Raw genomic sequence first — 21,101 nt, forward strand, 5'->3', positions numbered from 1 at the left:
AGGTCTTTGTTTTTGAAATGTTTGAAAATATATAAAACTTGTTTTCAACATTCTGTCTTGTGATTTTTTTTTTTTAATGCATCACTTATGTACATACCATATGAGTAAACTTTAATACTTTAAGGAGTATATTTTCAGTATATAAATAGTAAGCTACAAGCAATATGCCAAGCAAAATTAAAGTATAAACAGTAAAATAACCAATGTTTATAACAGTATACGATAATAAACTAAAAATAGGGACTCAAAGTATACAACTAGTACAATGGCAGTATATCGATAAGTGCACTTGTGGTATACTTTAAGCATAGGAGAGGGATATATCACGTACATTGATAAGTGTACGTGTGGTATATTTTAAGCATACAAGAAGGCTATACCAAGTACATTGATAGTATATAGAGGAGTGTACTTTTGCAAACTTAAAATGAACGAGGGCTGTCAATAAAGTAACGGTCCGGTGCGGCGGCACAGGAAAAACACCTCTGTGTTGATAACCATTTGTAAAATCCAGGCGGCTTTTGATGGCTTTCAGTGGAGTGAGTATATGAGAAATTGTTTAACAGGCAGGACATGTTCCAACTTGTCCTTAAGGCTTTCAACAGAGGTGTTTTTCCTGTGGCGGAGCGTCGCGGCGGCTGCGTCCCGACGCGCGGACCCGTCCGCACGTCTTTCATTAAAAAAATCTCCTTTAACAGTGGAATATCCGGATAAAATGCTGAAACCGACTTCTTCTGAAACTTCTCTGTTCTCTCACGACGTCCTGGATCAATAGAGCCTGAAATGTGGAGGTTTTCAGCTTGAACAGGCTGATGACGCTGCCTGAGAGCGCTGCACGACGTCTCGCACCGTGAAAAGTCCTTAAAGCGACAGAATCACCTCAAAATCTCTCATCAGCCGTTAAAATTTTCACTGAAAACCAGCTTAATTTTTCGAACCGTGTCCACTTCGATGTGTCTCACAGGTTTAGAAAAAATTTTGATCAAACAACGCGCCAGTCTCTCAGCAACTTCTCAGACAAAGGAATTCCGACGAGGGGCTGGACGACTCCTCCCACAAGGAGTGCTCACAGGCGAATGACGTCACCGACAGGCGTGGAAAAACTCACGCATGCGCACGAGGGTTCAAGCATGTCTGACGTAAAAACATATGAATGAAATCCATATAGTTTTTGAAAAAAATAAAAAGGACCGTAACTTTATTGACAGCCCTCGTACATTCATAAACTTGAAATGTTCCAATTTAGCCCGAAAAAGTATTTGGTGTACTTTCTAGTATACGGTCTGTAGTATACTTGCTATACTTATACTGAAGTATACTTAATAAAATGAACTTTAAGTATACTACTTTTTACCAAGGTCGAGCAATTTTTGGGCTCCTGCCCAATAATACTTCACCACTCAGTAGCAACTCCAGATCAAACCCACCAACCCTTTGGTAGACAAACTTCTATCAACTCGCCCCTTTTCTATTTTGTTGAATTAATGCACCAGCAACTATGTAAATATGACCTTTAAAAAAAAAAAAATCCCCACACCATGGGGTCCAAGCCCACATTCCAAGTTTCTTTCAAAATTGGGTTGGGCCATTTTGACCAGATATGTGGAAAGTGGGTGCACCACAGGAATTCAGTCAGAAATTCCAACTTACCTCAGCCAAACAGTCACCCAGTGAAGACTGGGCAAACATTTATGGCCTGAAACAATTGTCCTTTTGCATAAAATCCAGTATAAAATTCATGGGACTCCATTAGATCCAAAGATCCAATTCCATTTTTTTTTTTTTTAACTGTTTAGTGTTACTTCATATTTATTTTTTATTTGACTCAATCAGGAACATTTGCTGTGCAGGCAACTTAAATTCAAACACACTTCAAAAACTTCCACTGACGAGCTGAACACCATGAAGTCCAGCCAGAAGAAAACCTCTGTTCTTTAAAATGGGACACCAGTGTCTTCAATAACTCCAGAGGTCAAAGCTGCAGCAGAGACCATCTGGTTAAATGTCCCAAGAATCCAGCAAACTAACCCCTGCTGCTACACTTCTAAATAAAGTAAAGGCTCTTTAAACAGCAACCACTTTATTTTTTTTTAAAAAAAAAAAGCTTTCATTTTATATTTTAACAGTAAATGGATCATTAAAAATATCCACACAATCAAAGTTCAGTCAAAAGACATTTGCACAGATAGAAGCCCCGCCCCTATTGTGCAAATTTAAAACATTCACTAGGCAAATTCATTTTAGAAATGACTGTGTCCTGATCACAACATTAAAGGTAATCATATATTCTGAAGTAATTACAATTTGAAATGACTCCATTAAAATGATAGCATGAGGTTTATGTCACATAAAAAAAAAACTACTTTAAAAATCACAGCATCATTATTAATTTATCTCCAGTTGCAATTATAATAAACATTTGTATTTATTTACAGTGTCTGTTTTTCTGGTTGAAATGAGATATGAACAACATACCAGACTTAAAAATGTACACGTTTCCACGTTATTTTATTTGTCTGGAAATAAATGTCCAAGGTTCCTTATGCTAAACAAGAAATCTAATCTGAAATAACAGGTAAGTTATGGTTTTAATTTACAGATGAAGAAAGGTTTCTAAAGAATCGTTATTTACCATTTTAAATAAGTGTTCTAAACATTTTTTACAGTAATTAGAAAATTTTGAGGTTAAAAAAAACATTTGCAAGAAAACTGTATAAATGAGCAGTTCTGTGACACGTTTCTGCATATAACAGTGTTTGTACAGATCAGTTGTTTCTGCCACTGTAGTTTTGGCCTGATGCCTCGTTTCTATTGGACAGCGTGAAGCTACATCATAGCACACAGCAGCGAAAGTTGGATTGGGTTGAACTTTGGCAGCCTGACGACAAGTGGCAACGCACGCTACCTGCGACGCGTCACTTTTAGCTTGATTTTTTGATGCGACATGTCTCATTGAAAATAATGCTTTTTAGAACAATTTGCGACGCTTCAAACGCCTTTAACACTTCCTGTGTGAAAGCCCCATTAGACATGTCAGAAGTCATTCGAAGATGTTTAACAGGAAACGTAAGACACAAACTTAATAAAAAATAATAATAAAAAAGTGTTTTTGCACATCACTTTTATCCAGTGGTGTGAATGTTTGTCTATATGTGGCCCTGCGACAGACTGGTGTCCTGTCCAGGGTGTACCTTGCCTTATGCCATGTGATTGCTGGGACAGGCTCCAAAAACCCACTGACCCTTAATTGGAGTAAGTGGTTGAAGCTGAGTGAATGAGTGAGCTCTGTCAAGTGTTCTATGACTATTTTATTTACACGTTTAACAAATAACTGGCTGTAGAAATGAGCACTATGCCCATATATAGGTTAACAGTTCAAACAACAGAATCAGATTTTATATTTTACTAGCTGTGGTACCCGGTGCTGCCCGGGTTAACCTGTTTTAGACATAGGCCAAATGCCAATCATTTTAATCAAAACAATTGCCCAACGTGTTTTTGTAAGGCTGATGTCTTACAAATGTAATATTTAATGGGCTAAAGTTTGTCCAGCAGAACTATAAGAGGTGGACTCCCCAAACTAAGTGGAAATACTTGGTTAAAAGACAAACACATTTGAAGTCCTTCATGCAGACTTTGTTTTGCAATCAAATTTATAACAAAATTACACACAAAGATAGGTAACTTTAAATGTAAGTATTAATGAATCAAAGAGAATAGATTAAAGCATTAGTCCAGTAACCATAATGAATCAAAGAGAATAGATTAAAGCATTAGTCCAGTAACCATAAAGAATTAAACTGAAAGTTCTTTGTGTCTAAGGGGGATGTAATTAAAATTCTGACCACTTTACTCGGGCTTTCTTGATGACATCTTCAGGATCGGGGGAGTGGAATTAGAATTCTGATTGCTTTATACTTTTTGTACTCAGGCTTTCTTGATGACATCCTCAGGATGGCGGGGGGTCTATTTATCTTTTATGGCCCTGGTTGCCCAGTAATTCCACGATTAAAGGTCAATAGATCTATAGACCTGGGCAACTGGGGCAGCCTGACCTGGTTGCCCAGTAATTCCATAAGAAGATAAAGAGAATAGATTAACGGATTAATGTTTTTGGTTACGTTCAACTTTTAAAAAAAAAATGGTACCAGTTTGTTCCCCATGTCATGAGGATTCAGAATATATATAGTTTTTAGTGCTACATATTATATTTTGGGAGTTTATCCCAGACAGACAGAATGAGCCCTTTATGTATATAGATACTCCAACACTCACTTCTGCCTTCACATGAGTGAATTATGTCAAAATACTTATTATTCCTCACCAGATAACTAAAGTTAAACATCTTGGGGGGGACTGCATGCACAATCTGACCACAGTGGAATATGTGAAAAGGATTTATTAATTTTCTGTGCACTATATGATTGTTGAATCGTGATTCAGTTCGTCCTGCAGCTCTAGTTTTAGTCTTCAGTTTTCCACATTCATCCAAACGTCACTTATGACCTGCAGATGAGTGAGAAGACATGAAGGTGAAAGAAGAAGTCCAATTTGTTTTGAGCACACGTCCAGATGTCCAGTGTCCCAGCTTTAAAGTTGTGTTTATGTGCTGCCTGTATGTTCTGTCTATAAATTAATCTCACCTGTTGAGTGACATCTGCAGAGAGGATGAGGAAGGAGAGTTGTCTGGCCAACAGTCTGCATGCTGGTTCGCCATGGTCACATATTCTTCATCACACAGCCCTGAAGAACTGAGGCCAACCTGTGGTGACATCATCACATAGCCTAGCTCCTCTTCCTCTCCGCCTGGCTCCCAGCCCACCATGCTGCTGCTGGAGTCCTCTGGTCTCCCAGTGACCAGATTTGCCTTCATGTCCACGTAGCTGCCGGTCTCTGGCGTGGAGCCTGGCAGGGATCTGCAGGAACTGAAGTTAGAGGCGGAGCTTAGAGAAGCTGCCTGTGATTTCTCTGACCCACAGGACTCTGGGTGATGCTGTGTTGGGCTGGATGTGGTCTGAGATTGGCAAGAATGGCTGCAGGACAGGGGAGATCCACATGGTGTTGCATGCACTCGCTTTTCGTGGCGTTTGTGTCTGCTGCGTTTTAGAGTCTGACTCTGGTTTTGACTGATGTGGTTGGAATTTGGTGACCAGTTGAAATTTGGAAGTGCTCTCATCGCCCTCACAGTCTCCCAGACCACCTCATGAATGTGCTGGCCCAGTGCTGGGTCCCCTTCACAGGACAGACAAGTGTAAACAGGTCAGTCAGAGCGCCAAGGGATGAACAACAACAACGGCAGTTATTAAACCTTAACTCACACATGCCTTTGTCTCTCGCCTCCAACCAGATTTCTCCTGGACCAGTCGGTGCTTTCCTGCCAAGCTCCAAGAAGAACAAACCATCCGAGTGGCCAAAGCGCCGCACACTCAGCAGCGGTAGCATGACTGAAGGCAATCTAGTGACCACACCCACTTTCACCAAGACAAGTGAGGATGCTGTGAGGCAGAGCCGACTCTCCCCAGCCAGGCACTGGGTACGGCCCAGACCTCTGGCCTTCACAGTGACGGACCAAACCTTAAGGAGGGTGAGCAGATGCGTAGGTCGGGTAAAGATGGTTTAGTCGTGTGGTGGATGTAGTGACATGTTTCATGCATCACTTTCTTACTGCTGGTTTTTCTTAAATTTCTTTAATTGGGAAAAATCAGGTTTGGCCCACTGTATCTGTTTACAAGCTGTATGAAATCTATTACTGTTAAGCAGATTAAAGTAGTGAATTTCCAACCCCAGTTCCAATGAAGTTTGGTTGTTGGGTAAAATGTAAATAAAGAGAATATGATTTGCAAAACTTCAACCTATATTGAATACACCACAGAGACAAGATATTTAATGTTCAAACTAATAAACTTTATTGTTTTTGTGCAAATATTTGCTCATTTTGAAATGGATGCCTGCAACACGTTTCAAAAAAGTTGGGACGGGGCAACAAAAGACTGGAAAAGTTGATGAATGCTCAAAGAACACTTGTTTGGAAACATTTGAGTGTCATGATTGGGTGTAAAAGGAGCATCCCCAAAAGGCTCAGCCATTCACAAACAACTGAACTGCGTGAAAAAAGAAGAAGTCCAGCAGTTTAAGAACGATGTTTCTCAACATTCATTTGCAAGGAATTCCATCATCTACAGTCCATAATATAAATCAGAAGATTCAGAGACCTCAGGCGACAGTTAACAGTTCATCGCTACATCTACAAGTGCAAGTTAAAACTCTACCATGCAAAGCGAAAGCCATACATCAACAACATCCAGAAATGCTGCCGCCTTTTCTGGGCCCAAGATCATTTGAAATGGACAGACGCAAAGTGGAAAAGTGTGCTGTGGTCTGAGTCCACATTTCACATTGTTTTTGGAAATCATGGACGTTGTGTCCTCCGGACAAAAGAAGAAAAAGACCATCCAGACTGTTACCAGTGCAAAATTCAAAAGCCAGCATCTGTGATGGTATGGGGGTGTGTTAGTGCCCATGACATGAGCAACTTACACATCTGTGATGACACCATCAATGCTGAAAGGTACATCCAGATTTTGGAGCAGCACATGCTGCCATCCAAGCAATGTCTTTTTCAGGGATGTCCCTGCTTATTTCAGTAGTTGTTACAACAGCGTGGCTTCGTAGTAAAAGAGTGCAAGTACTAGTCTGGCCATCGAAAATGTGTGGCGCATTAAGAAGTGCAAAATATGATAACGAATGGAGACCCCAGACTGTTGAACAACTGAAGTTGTACATCAAGCAAGAATGGGAAAGAATTCCACCTACAAAGCATCAACAATTGGTGTCCTCAGTTCCCAAACGCTTATTGAGTGTTGTTAGAAGGAAAGGTGATGTAACACAGTGGTAAACATACCACTGTCCCAGCTTTTTTGAAATGTGTTGCAGGCATCCATTTCAAAATGAGTAAATATTTGCACAAAAACAAAAAGTTTATCAGTTTGAACATGAAATATCTTGTCTTTGTGGTGTATTCAATTGAATATAGGTTGAAGAGGATTTGCAGATCATTGTATTCTGTTTTTATTTACATTTTACACAACGTCCCAACTTCATCGGAATTGGGGTTGTATCATAAAATTGTAGCTATAGAATATTTCCTGCAAAATTCACATTTATTTATAATGCATCATGTAATTCACACCAGATCTGCATTTATTTGTGTACCTCTATCCAGATTAATTTTGTGCCCCATGTTTGAGAAAAGTGGAGCCCAGCTTCCTTCAAAAGTCATCATCTTAACACTCCAGAAACATCACCTCAAGATTGTTTGATTGTACAGGTTGGTTGGGAAAAGCTGTTTGTATTTTTTCCTATTTGTTGTAGTTGCACTACTTTTTTGTATTTGCTACAATTTTACACAGTAAGTGTTATAATACAGTTATGAGTTCAGCAACAGCTACCAGAAGTTTTTTTTTAACAGGAATTTACCTTTTCAGAAGCATTTATTTTAAATTTGTGAAAAATTTGTGTACCATAATACAGTTACTAACCACGTATCAAAATTTGGTGATAGACTGTAGGCCATACCATCCTGCCTCATTTCCACAGGATTAAAAACTTGTCTGTATGAGTAAGAAAGATGTTTAACCTCTTTGAAAACGGCAGCAGGTGGCAGGGTGGAGTACCCATCATCCTCTTCATCAAGCTCTTCCTCTTGATGCTCTTCTTCTATCAGGTTCTTAACAGCCACATACCACGCTTCTTGTTCCTGCTGGTCATCCACTACGAGCACCATAGTCTGATCTTTGGCGTACAATACCACTATGTGGCCCTTTCTGAAGTTGGCGAGCCGGCTTGCACCAAGACAGTTCCTCAGATAAATCACCCTGAGAAGAAGGAATTTTATCTTTGCCATGTTTAAAACAAGAAAAAATTTTTTTTATAACATTTTCATATTGTGAAGGTCATGATTGTTGCCTTAAATAAATAGTCTGAGACTGCTGTGACAGTATGCTTTCACTGTTCACGTGCTCTATAGTGAATTTTGAAGGTCATTGTTCTGGATCGAAACAGTCATGCAAAGTTGAAGGGAGAAGTGTGAGCAGAAAAATATGCACAAGCAACAGGGATCACTGCAGCCTTGAGAAGATTGTCAAGCAAAACAGATTTCAGAACTTGAGCGAGCTTCAGAAGGCATGGACTGAGGCTGGAGTCAGCACATCAAGAGTCAACACACAGAGCAGACGTGGCCAGGAAATGGGCTACATGCATTGCATTTCTGGTACTTATGTCTTATCTGGGCTAAGAAGAAAAACATCTGAACCACTGCTCAGTAGTCCGAAGTCCTCTTTTCAGATGAAAGTAAATTTAGCATTTCATTCAGAAAACAAGGTCCCAGAGTCTGGAAAAGGAGTGGACAGACACAAACTCCAAGGTGCTTGAGGTCAAGTGTGAAGTTTCCATAGTAATGATTTGGTGCCATCATCTGCTGGTGTTGGTCCACTCTGTTTTATCACATCCAACTCAACTCAGTCATCTACCAGAAGACCTTAGAGCACTTCGTGCTTCAATCCACTGATGAGCCTTATGGAGATGCCAGTTTCCTTTTTCAGCAGGACTTGGCAACTGTCCAGAGCCAAAACTACTAGTAACTGGCCTGCTGTGGGTGTTACGTAATTGTCTGTGGGGTCAATCCCTCATGGATTCTCTATGAGAGACTGTCAAGAGGAAGATCAGAACCAGGTGAAAGGTGCTGGACAGGTGTGGGGATACTCAACTCCCAAGCAGAGTGCTGTTATTTTCAAGTTTTCTCCCAGCGAACAAGGGGGGCTGTCTCAATGAGACTTCGGGTTGCAAAGGAGAGTCAGTTTTTGCAAATGGATCCTGGAAAACATTCCTGGAACGTGGAAGTGGGGTGATCCATGTTCAAGGCCTTCATTGCTGAGGGAGCTGCTTTGAGCTGGGACCAGGAGGTTGTCAGCACTTATACTGGTAACAACCCAAGAACCCACTGGTGCACACCTGCAGTAAGGGAAGCAGCCAGGCTGAAGAAAAAGGCCTTTTGTTTCTGGTTAGCACAGAGGTCAGTTACCAGCAGGCCAGAAGGACTGCACCCTGAGTGGTGGCTGAGGCAAAAAACACATGTTGGAGGAGTTTTAATGAGCTTCAAAGTGGTTCTGGCAAACTCATAAGCAACTCAGGAAAGGGAGCCAGTTCTTAGGCCAATCTGTGTTCAACAAGGGAGGAGAGCTGCTGAACTGGACTGAAGATATCATCAGGCAGTGAGAAGAACACTGGAAAGATCTCAACCCTAGTGACATGCCCTCTGTTGAGGAGGCAGGGATGGAAGACTCTGGTGGATCTGGTGCGTCACCCTACCGGAAGTCACTGAGGAAATAATAAAAACACACACACACACACACCTCGCTCCTTGGTGGCAGGTTTCCAGGGGTGTATGAGTTTCACCCTGAGATGCTCAAGTCTCTGGATGTTATTGGGCTGTCATGCTTATACAGTGCAAGTCAGGGACAGTACCTCTGTATTGACAAACTGGGGTGGTGGTCCCCATCTTTATAAAAGGGGACCTGAAGTTGTGTTCCAGTTAAGAGGAATCACACTCTTCTGCCTCCCTGGGAAAGCCTATGCCAGGGTATTTGAAGAGACTTAAACAGTTAGTCCACCCTCATAGTCCATGAACCAGGAGACAGTTTTGACCTAATCAGTACCACTTAAGATGGCAAAACAACACAGCCCAGCCTCAGTGTACCATGGCCTACATCAGTGATGTCCAAACTATTCCAGAAATGGCTGAGAGGGTGCAGGTTTTCTTTGCAGCCTGTAGAAGAATTTTTAGGTCCATATTTGAACTGTGATGAACTATCAAGTGTCCTGATCCGAACTGTATGTCCTCTGGTTGAACTAACAGGTGTTCAACCCAAAAAAAGGGCTCTATTAGTCATTCAGTCTGTCAGGGGCTTTCCAAGGCCTTTTAGGTGCTTTCCCGCAGGCCACGTGCAGGGGCCTCAGGCCAGCTGCACGTGTGGCTGAGGCCACGTGCGGAGGGGGCCTCAGGCCAGCTGCACCTGTGGCTGAAGGTCTTTTAAAAAAATCAGTTGTAAATCCTTCATGTTTTAATGGGAGCGTTTGTCACATTGAAATAATGGCCTAACACCTGCTTAGGGTTCACTAGAGGACGCTTCCAATAGAAAACCATGTCTTGGGAATGAAATAAATAAAAAAGTCGAAGGAGGAGCGATGCCCGCGGGTCTCCAATAAATAGATGAGCGCGGTTGTCATATTCAGTCTCTCTAGAGGACTCAGTTTGTCTAAGCTCTGTGTCGAAGGCTTAAATAAACTTAAAAACTCTGTGCATTTTATCTTGCTTAAGGCTGAATTATTCTAAAGTGTTGTGTCATTTTCTAGCATATCACTTGCAATTAGTTTGTGTTATCTAAAAGACGACATCCTGAGAAGACTAAAGACGAGCCGCGACAGAACTTGGCGAGCCAGCTTCAGGAGGGTCCAGGGGCATTCCGGCAGCCTGGGGCAGACCAGCTCATCCCTCCAGACCGTAAATAACAGTGATCACGACTAAAAGGTAAGCAGAAACCTTTTGTAACTTCTGCACGATCTGGAGGAGTGAGTCGGGATTTCCGCCCAAGTTGACAGGTGATATTTTTAATTGCCTCTTACCCAAAAGAACCTGGACTAAGAAAATTGATAAGAGACTAAAAAAGATAAGATTGAAAATTATCAGGCCTTGTAGATAAAATGCTCAGAAGGTGTGTGTGTTCCCGGGAAAAAGAATGTCTGTGTGAGTGAAAGGTCAGGAATGTTCATGAACTCTGGTGCGGAAAAAGAGTGCGTGAAGAACTAACCTGAATGCTTGGAGAATAATTGGTGTTGAAATTCGTTACTAACGTGCCGGCTGATAGCATGCGCTGTAGGGGTTAATTTAGGGGAGTATACTGACAAATAGATACAAGGTAATACAAGGTTATTTAAAGAGTTTAACAGAGACTGAAGTGAAATAAGTGAGAAAAAAGAGTTTAACAAGAGAATACGTGCAGAGAAAGCACAAGATAAGCGCCTGAGGGGGCGCAGTAGAAATACCGTACATGATAAAGAGATTTAAAGAGGAAAGTGCAAAGTGGCACCGCTGACAGTAAGTAAAAGAGCTCAATAAAGGACATCATTTTTTAAGAAAAGAGAAAAACTATAAAAAAAATAAAAAAAAAATAAATGAAGAGTTAGTGCAGAATACATGAGAATTAATGAAGCAGAAAATAGTGCAGTAAGGCACCAGATACACGCTTGTGGGGCGTGGGAGAAGAATAAGTAATTAAGTACACAGTAATATGAGTTTTTTATAAGACAAGAAAAAGAGTATTTTCAGTGCAAAGGCACATTAAGCTCACGAGGAGCTCAGTAAGTGAAAAAAAAAGGTAGAAGTGCAGAAAGGCACAGGATACGCACGCGAGGCGCGGTAAGGCGTAGAAATAAATGAAATATTGTATGCTCAGAAAGGAGCTTGTGAAAATAATATAGTAAGCACAGGATACGCACGCGAGGCGCGGTAAGGCGTAGAAGTAAATGAAATATTGTATGCTCAGAAAGGAGCTGGTGAAAAATAATATATTAAGCACAGGATACGCACGCGAGGCGCGGTAAGGCGTAGAAGTAAATGAAATATTGTACGCTCAAAGAGGGCTTGTAAAAAAGTAATATATGAAGTTGCTGACAGCGCCGGAGAAGCTGTCTAACGTGAAGAAGAGATACATGCTTAAACAGAACACATTGGTGTTAAGTGAATAAAAAGGTTGTTTAAAGCCGCGGAGTGAAAAGTGGCAGAAGTCTAGATAGAGATATATAGAAAGTTGTTTTTAATAATTTTTGTGTATAAAGCTGTTGAAAATTGTGTGTGGGAGAGTGGAGAGTAAGCGGGGAGGTGCAAGCAAAAAGCTGTGAGGGCTTGCAAGCTGGCTGACATACAAGATTAATGTGAAAGAGTACGAGGGGGAGGTATTTAGACCCAACAGGAGGACTTGGGAGGTGCATGACAGGCAGAGAGGAAAGTGTGAAACAGAGACAGTGAAGAAAAAGACAGGAGAAGAGTGCTATATAAATACAGAGAAGGTAGATATTATTTCAAAGAGAGAAAACTAATAAACAAACATAGCAGAAAAAGACGAGAAGCAGAAAGTTAAAAAAAAAAATTAGAAGGGAAATAGAAAGTCGGGAGCAAAGACATTAGGAGGTGTTAGGGTTGTAAGAGGATTAAATAAATAAAGTTGGTTATAAATCAAAAAGAGATAAAGCTTAGATTATAGTGAAAAAGCTGACAGACTGATCAATGCTTGGGACAGTCTTTGATGGGAGACTTAAGTGATGATGAAATAATACTCCCAGAACATTACTTGACTGACGGAGACATCGAAACCCAGGGAATCAGGACACATTTTTGGCTGGAAAGGACCTATTTTGACAGTGTAGGAGCAGAACATTGGCAGGACGAACAAGAGATCAATCAGAAATTATGGCAGATTACTAAGGTAATCAATCTGAAGCAAAAGAAAGAACAATTCCCTCTAATTAATTGGGAGCTGCTGATAAGACGTCTGTGGCATCAGGGTTTAACCCCGTGGTTGGAGCTGCTTTGTGCTGATCCTAATAAAGAAATTAGCATACCATTAAATCATTTAATAACACTGCCAACCGATCCAGGTGAAGAACTGTTTCCTAGGTTGACTTTGACTGTGGTCCCAAGGAAGGTTCGGTGGGAAACAGGTAAATTTTCGTATTTAGTTAAAGAAAAAGAAGACGGGCATAACAGTTGGAAATTCAATCCTTTTAAGGGTTTAAAATACAAAACAGGTGTTACAGCCAGCAAGTTATTGGTCTGGATCAGGACAGCCCCTGAGGGACTACCAGAACACCATAGAAACACCTCACATAGCGTTTGTCAGGGTTACATGGGTAACTCTCAAGGTCAAGGTCGGGAAAGTACCCCGCTAGACTTAGTACTAAGAAAATATCCAGGAAAACGCACTAAGGCCAACCAATGTATGAGAAAGTGGCACAAAAGGTCACATGGGGGCAGGCAATGGCCTTTGGTGGGATCATTTGATCCGGTGATGTGTGAAGCAGTTGCGGTAGAAATACAGAAAAAAGAAATTAAAGATCAGCATAAGAACGTAAAAAACAACAAAAAACGCACTGAAGAAAGAGAAGTTTTGGCCTTGTTCAAGCAGGAAGCACAGAGGCTACAGCAGAAAAGAGAAAAAATGACAGAGGAAAGATCCAAAGAGACTAAAGCCAGTGCACCGAGCTGGGAAGCAGAGCCACCCCCATATAAACGTCATGATATGGGGAAGACAGCTGGACAATTTGTATTAGGAACTCATGAAGAGGACCAAGGCATGGACGTGGAGGGCAAATTCACACTGACACTAAAAGCTCGAGAGCCACAAGGAGACAGGTCCTCAGTCTGTCAAATGGATCATACAAGGTCTCCAAGTCCGAAAGTAAGTGGTCGCTCACCACGACCAGCAGGGGGGGCCACAAATAACAGTGACACGGAGGCAGACGAGGATAAAGAGAGAGACCTGAAGGCTCCGCCTGCACATCGAGGTCCACTGAAAACCGTCCCCTCCCACCATAAGTCAGCCGACTGGACCTTCACAGGCTATAGAGGCTCCGAAGAGTGGCACAAGAGCTTCTGTGACACACTGGATCTGGCCAGAAGAGATAATGAAGAACTAGCTGAGCAACTTCGGCTAGCGAAGGAAAGAATACAAAGACATAGGGACGCCGAGGAAAGAAGAATATTACAACAATCGACGCCCAATCAAGGGAATCACATTATAGAGCCACCCACCCGAAAAATTTCTGGTGAGATCATCATTGAGACTGCAAAAGAGGCCCGACTCAGGCAAAGACAACAATGTGTAGCCAAAGACATAGCGGCTTTAGAACAGAATATAACCGACTGGATGGACTGCCTGGAACCAGTCAGTTGCACTCGATCTGGAAGACAGTATGGAGCCCCCACAGAAGAAGAGGAGGACGAAGACCTCATATGCCCATTGGTAGTTAGAAATGGTCATCATGTGTATACCCCATGGAGCTGGACAGACATGGTGGGGCTGGCCAACAGGCTGCCAGACATCACCCAAGGAGCTGGGAGATGGATAACTGCCTTAGAAGAAGGCACTGCAGGGGTAACCTTGTCTTTAGGTGACATAAAAGCCTTGCTAATGCATGTCATGGGAAAACATGACACTGAAGAATTAGCAGGAAAGGTTGGACTAACACAAATGATGGGCACTAATCAACATGATGAAGTCCCCTTTAATCGCTATAGAAACTCCATGTGGGAAGGACTGAGAAGAAAGTACCCTGAGGTCTTGGATCCCTCTAAATTGGATGATGAGGAGTGGACACCTGAAGAGTGCCCAAAGAAGTTCCTGCACCGATTCCAGAAGAGATGGGCGGAGGAAACAGGAAATGCATGGAACCATTCTCCAGCAACAGAAATCCTGTTTAAAATAACTGTAAAAAAGGCTCTACCAGATGAGGTTCAGAAAGCCCTAGATGGAGTCGTGGGACTATCAAAAATGAATTGGGCTTTATACTCTGAGCATATTGTCACCATCTTGAAATCTACAAGAAAGAAAAACAAAAAGAAGAAGATGCAGCAAAATCCCTGACGAAAAAATTGGTGCAGATGCAGTTGGGAGAGCTAACCAAAGTCAAGAAAGAAAAAACAAAGACCCAGGCACCAATGATGACCCCTGTTCCTTCTGAGTCGGCAAGCACAGGCCCTACGGCAAACACTGCTGCCACCATACAGGCACCTGTGGTAACAGCCACACAGAGCCCCCAAGGAGCAGCAGGAAGCACTCCTACAGGAGAAGTCTCAGCACCAGTGGAGCATCACTATCACTACCATAGCACTGGCACACCCGGAAATGGACCCACCTACAGTCAGGGGTGGAGAGGAGAGTCACGGAACTTTCAAGGTCAAAGAGGAGGGTGGCGAAGAGGATCTCGCCAACCTTCATTTGGAAGCAGATTCCAAAACTCAGCTCCCAGGAACAGTCAAGCAGGACCGCCTATGGGACCAACACCCCCAATAGGGGATCAACCCTCTAATGAGTGTTGGAGCTGTGGACAACCTGGACATCGAATGAGAAATTGTCCGGCCCGACCTTGGGTTGGACCCTCTGCCTATTGGCAATAGGGAGGCCTAGAGAAGACAGAGGGGGAAACGGTGGCATTGGCTATTTCGATGATACCTAAGGAAGAGCCAACCGTCACTGTTAATATACAAAACAGAGATTTCCCGTTCATGGTGGATACAGGGGCAACATACTCTTGCATAGGGAAAATGGGCGCTCATCTCCCCCTCTCTGGGTCTGTAATTAAGACCATCGGCTTCTCTGGGAAAACTCAAATAATACCTTTTACACGCCCACTTCCTGTAACGATTGCAGGAAAAACAATTGAAGCACCCCTGTTATACTCACAAAATACACCTGTGAATTTGCTGGGAAGAGACATTTTATGTAAGCTACAAACCCAGATAGTGTGTACCCATCAAGGACTGCAAATACACTTTCCTGACGAAGCACTCGCCAACATTATGGTGCTTATGGACATGGAAAACAAGGTCCGACCTGTGCAACCCATGGTATACTGGCTGAAGTTACAACCAGAAAATTCAAATCTTCAACTGGAATGGGAAAAATGGAAGCCCTGGGCAGAACAACACTATGAAGCAGTATGTACACCTAGTTTACCTTTACATGTCACCCTGATGTTCGATGCCAAACAAGAACAAACTGACTATGCATGCTGCTGGGATGCATTGATGAATCAACGGCTGTTTCACATAACCACCACAGAAATTTATTTAGGCCCCCAAGGGGCCGCAGCTTCTGTCAAGCTAACTTCAGCTGAACAACAATGGTATCAAGTGCCGAATGCCACGCCTCATGTGACCCTTTTAGTCTCAGAAAAGTATGAATCCCATGACCTAGGTCCAATGGTAAAGACAGCCTCAGAAGTTGAAGAATGGCAAAACATGGAAAGTCCACAAGTACATCTGTCAAAAGACCAGCAGTTTATACGAATTAATTTAAAAGTAAATGATGAGGCTGTAGCTCAAAAAGTGGAGCTCAATCCTAGACCAGAGGGACAGATGGTATTATCGGCCCAACAAGAGAAATTGTTAGAGCAAATACCACCAGTGGTGTGGTCCAAAAGCAAAACGGATGTAGGACTAGTAAAAACAGCCTTACCAGTAAAAATAAAAGTAAAACCGGGAGCAAAACTGCCTCACCAAAGGCAGTATCCATTAAAACCTCAGGCTATTGAAGGCATAAAACCAGTAATTAAGGGACTAATGGCAGCTGGAGTTTTAATAAAAACTGCAAGCCCATGCAATACTCCTATCTATCCTATCCCTAAAAACAATACCAAAGAGTATCGGCTGGTACATGATCTGCGTCCTATCAATGCAATAATAGAAATGGATGCACCTATAGTACCTGATCCGCATACTATACTATCAAGCATCCCTGCTGGAGCAAAATGGTACACAGTAATAGATCTGTGTTCAGCCTATTTCAGTGTGCCTGTGCACCCAGACTCACAACATTTGTTTGCATTCACATTTCTGGGACAACAGCTAACGTATACACGGCTACCTCAGGGACTGAACCTGTCCCCAGCCATCTTTAACAAAGTCCTGGCTGAAGATTTACAACACCTTGACATACCCAGTACATTGGTGCAATATATGGATGATCTCCTTATTGCATCAGAGACTCAAGGACAGTGTGAAAAAGATTCATTAATTGTATTGCATGCATTGGCAGATGGAGGTCATAAAGTAAGTAAGGACAAATTGCAGTTCTGCAAACAACAAGTAGAATACTTGGGAAGACAGTTGTGTGGGACCACGCGATGTATAGCCCCAAGCCAAGTGGAGGCTATAATCAAGGCTCCCAAACCCCAAACAGTGGGACAGATGCTTTCATTCCTTGGGATGGCAGGGTACAGTCGGCCGTGGATTTGTGATTATGCTATAAAAACTGCACCTTTGCGTGCCATGATTAGAGCAGTGGGGCAAACAAGCAATGCAGCTCTCCTCGTCTGGACAGATCAGGCAACTGGAGCTTTTGAGGCCCTAAAAACAGACATGCAATCTGCTCCCACGTTAGGTAACCCAGATTATGGGAAACCTTTCCATTTGTATGTTACTGAAAAAGCTGGTTATGCTTGTGCTGTACTAATGCAGGAAACAAATGAAGGAAAACAACCATTGGCCTATTATAGTACAAAGCTTGACAACATTGAAACAGGATTGCCACCATGCTATCAGGGTCTAGCAGCAGCTGCCTTTGCATTTCAAAAAGCATCATCCATAATCATGGGACATGCAGTAACGTTGTACACGTCGCATCAGTTACATGCCCTGCTAACCAGTCAACGTTTTGTCTTAACACAAGCTAGACGCACTGGATATGAAGTTGTGTTGTCCGCCCCAGAAATAACAATACAACGTTGTCACACGGTGAATCCTGCCACCAAATTGACCACACCGTTAGATGGTACTCCACATAACTGTGTGGCAGAGACAGAGAAATTTTTGAGAGCCAGAGAACATTTGTATAATCACGCCATAGATGCAGATCTAACCCTGTTCGTGGATGGCTCATGCTTTGGGATGCCGCGGGATTGCATGCGGGTATGGGGATTGTTAAACTAAACACGGATGGCGAGACCTTTGAATTACTGGAGTCCCAAGGAATTGATCAGCCTTGTTCAGCCCAACTGGCAGAAATCAAAGCCTTAACTATGGCTTGCCAGATAGCTAAAGATCAACGTGTTAATATCTACACAGACTCAGCCTACGCTTATGGCGTATGTCATGTACATGCAAACATTTGGAAACAAAGGGGATTCCTGAGAGCAGATGGCACCCCTGTCACTCATGGAGAAGCGATTTCCCAACTGTTACAAGCTCTCCAATTACCGTCTGAGGTAGCCATCATTAAATGTGCAGGTCATCAAAAGAATAATAACATCATAGCTCAAGGTAACAACCTAGCAGATGACGCAGCGCGCAAAGGAGCACAAGGAGAAAATATGTTTCCCCTGCTAACCATCCAAGATTGTGCCCCACTGGTTTCACTTGCCGCACTGATAGTGGCTCAAAGTAGGGCCAGTGGAGAAGAAAAACGAATGTGGGTTAAACGAGGCGCTATTGAGACACGCAGTCAGGGGCCAGCAGACAAGCTGTGGCGCAGTAGTCATGGACATTTTGTGTTACCCACCAATTTATTACGACATGCAATCATTTGGGCCCACGGACCCGATCATTGTTCGCGAGTCCAAATTATGAACGAACTAAAAGCTGTCTGGTGGTCACCATATATGGCAGCAACAGTGGACCGTTTGTTGAATGAGTGTGAGGTATGTGCACAGTACAATGTCCGGAAATCATTCACAGCCCCTTTAGCCCACATTCCGGTCCCTGATAGGCCATTCAGACATCTTATGATGGATTTCATAGACATGGGAGCTGAAAATCGAGTTAAACGAATGAGATATGTTTTGGTAGTGATATGCAGATTCAGCCGATGGATTGAGGCAGTAGCCTCTGCAAATCAAGACCATAAAACGGTAGCCAAATTCTTGTGCCGAGACGTCTTTCCAAGATTTGGCATTCCAGATACTATCTCATCTGACAACGGTAGGGCTTTTGTAGCCAAGGTTACACAAGAAACATTCAAACAATTGGGTATCAAACAGAAGTTTGGGTGTGTTTATCACCCCCAATCAAATGGGGCGGTGGAACGGGCTAATGGCATTTTAAAGAACAAACTAGCAAAAATCATAGCAGACAGCAATGGCAAACTAACCTGGCTGGATGCGTTGCTGCTTGCTTTATTGTCAATGCGCTCACAAACTAACCGACTAACCCATTTGACACCATTTGAAGCTCTTACAGGTCGGCCGATGCCTATTCCATACCTGAGAGGACCCTACGAAGGACCATCGCTGGAGCAGCTACAAGACGAATGGCATAATTATCTGAGACAGTTAACCCAAATACACAAAACTATCTTTTTGCAGGTCAAAGGTGCTACAGAAGACAGAGAAGCAGAGATTCCACTCGAAAATCAGAGCATCCAGCCTGGTGATCTGGTTTACGTCAAGGTGTTCAAAAAGAAGTGGGACAGGCCCCGCCGAGAAGGTCCTTTTAAAGTTATTCTTGCCTCACGTACAGCAGTCAAAGTAGACGGTAAGGACACTTGGTTTCATTTAAACCACTGCTGTAGGGTTGGTGGCCCAGCGCCCCTGCGGCCTCGGCAAGCTCGTCTTGGCAGAGCCGCCGGGCCAAGGGGGGAAGCAGGAGAAGCCAGAGACCCTACAGCAGCACCGAGGGATGGCCACGCCTCCCTGCAGCCAGAAGAAGCACCGAGGGAAGGCCACGCCTCCCTGCAGCCAGGCGAACACCGGCCAAGGCGCTCACAGAGACTGATTGAACAAAGACGACGCACAGCTTCAGAGAGTAGTGGATCCCTGCCAGATAGAGCAGCGACAGACTCAGATGCAGACTCAGAAACAACTGGAGACGCAGGCCAACAGACAGACAGAAATACAGACCGACAGATAGACAGGCCACAGGAGACATCAGACTCGGACAGCAACTCAGTAGATTTACCGACAGAAGAACCGCAGGAAGTACAACCCAGACAAAGCACAGATACACCACACATCCCTAGTGACAGCTCATCTAGTGACGGCTCACTTAGTAGCACATCTCAACAGTCATCAGAGCAATGATTAAGGAATTATTCAAGGGATTGACAATACTACTGGTGGTCAGTATGGGAGAAAATAGACATCCAAAACATACAACGGACTGTGCCGTGGCCATGGCCGCAATAGCAGCTAAACAAGGCATTCTAAACACAGGAAAAACATATAATTTGGTATACATTAAATCAAAAGCCTACAAGAACATAGGAATACAGGGAAAGCTGGGGGATTACATATTAGGCGAAGCCATTAGCATCAAATGTGAAGAGGAGGGAACACTCAACATAGAGGTAATTTGTGATAAAAGAGGATGCAGGGAAACCAAGCAAGACGTAACTGTTACAGTACATGAAGCCACAAAATGGGTAAAAATCAAACCAAGGAAAAAGAGGACAATTAGAAGCCTAGAAACAAGCAGTCACTTAGGGAGATGGGATCCCAGTACAGACCTAGCCCGCACACAAGGGTTGAAGACCAATTTATTTTACCAATGGTTGAAATTTTCGGCTAGGCAGATCAGTGAAAAGCCTTGCATAGCCTGTCACCGGAAAGGTGTGATACCTCAGGCTAAACCCCTACCTGATATCAACAACTGTTATAGGAGCCCCCAACATAACCCAGACCAAGCAGAATGCTATACACAATGTGTTATGAAAATGGCAGTAGGTGATGAAAAATATGCTGCCGACAGTAAACTTTGTCCAGTGCCCCTAAGTACAGAAGGAACCGTTCCACCTATGATTAAAATAGAGAAAGGGATGATACACCCATTCTGTATAGCTAAAGGCTTAGTAGCACAATACATAAGCGATTGGCAGGTAGGGACGACCCAGCCAAAACACCACATACAGTGTATGCAAAAGCAGCAAGAATACAAACCGGCCAAAACAGCATGGAACATTACCGTCTGTCACACCCTGCCAGCAGCAGGCATACAGTGTGAACAAATAGTACCGGCCACAGGGGGGTCTGTAATTGGACTGAATCTCACCCATGCTTCATGGGTATCTACTCCAAATTTAGCTAAGGGAACGGTACCCTTAGCTGACATCTTTTGGATATGCGGACAAAGAAGGAAACTCCTGTCATCGCTGTCCCCTAATTGGAAGGGCCTTTGTGCTCCTGTGATGCTCACAGGAGCTATAACAGTAATTGAAATGCCAAATTCAATACAACCCATGCCACAGAAACTTCGTAAGAAAAGAGGAATAATGACGTTTAAAACAGACTACAACATCACAGTAAGAAACGGGATACCAGAAGGGATACCCCGACAGTTA

At 43.0% G+C, this 21,101-nt stretch overlaps 1 protein-coding gene across 2 annotated transcripts in view; it reads right to left on the reverse strand.

Moving 5' to 3' along the window:
- LOC117514045 (insulin receptor substrate 2-B-like) overlaps positions 1 to 21,101 on the reverse strand; it is a 29,847-nt gene that overhangs the window by 1,050 nt on the left and 7,696 nt on the right. For both annotated transcript variants that reach the window (XM_034174335.1, XM_034174343.1), the window contains exons 3-5: positions 7,637 to 7,874; positions 5,325 to 5,574; positions 4,644 to 5,232 (exon numbers count right to left, since the gene is read on the reverse strand). In XM_034174335.1, the coding sequence (XP_034030226.1) occupies positions 4,644 to 5,232; positions 5,325 to 5,574; positions 7,637 to 7,874 (1,077 nt within the window). The remainder of the gene's footprint in view (positions 1 to 4,643; positions 5,233 to 5,324; positions 5,575 to 7,636; positions 7,875 to 21,101) is intronic.

Source organism: Thalassophryne amazonica, chromosome 1 (assembly GCF_902500255.1).
Source record: "Thalassophryne amazonica chromosome 1, fThaAma1.1, whole genome shotgun sequence".
Classification (NCBI taxonomy): Eukaryota; Metazoa; Chordata; class Actinopteri; order Batrachoidiformes; family Batrachoididae; genus Thalassophryne; species Thalassophryne amazonica.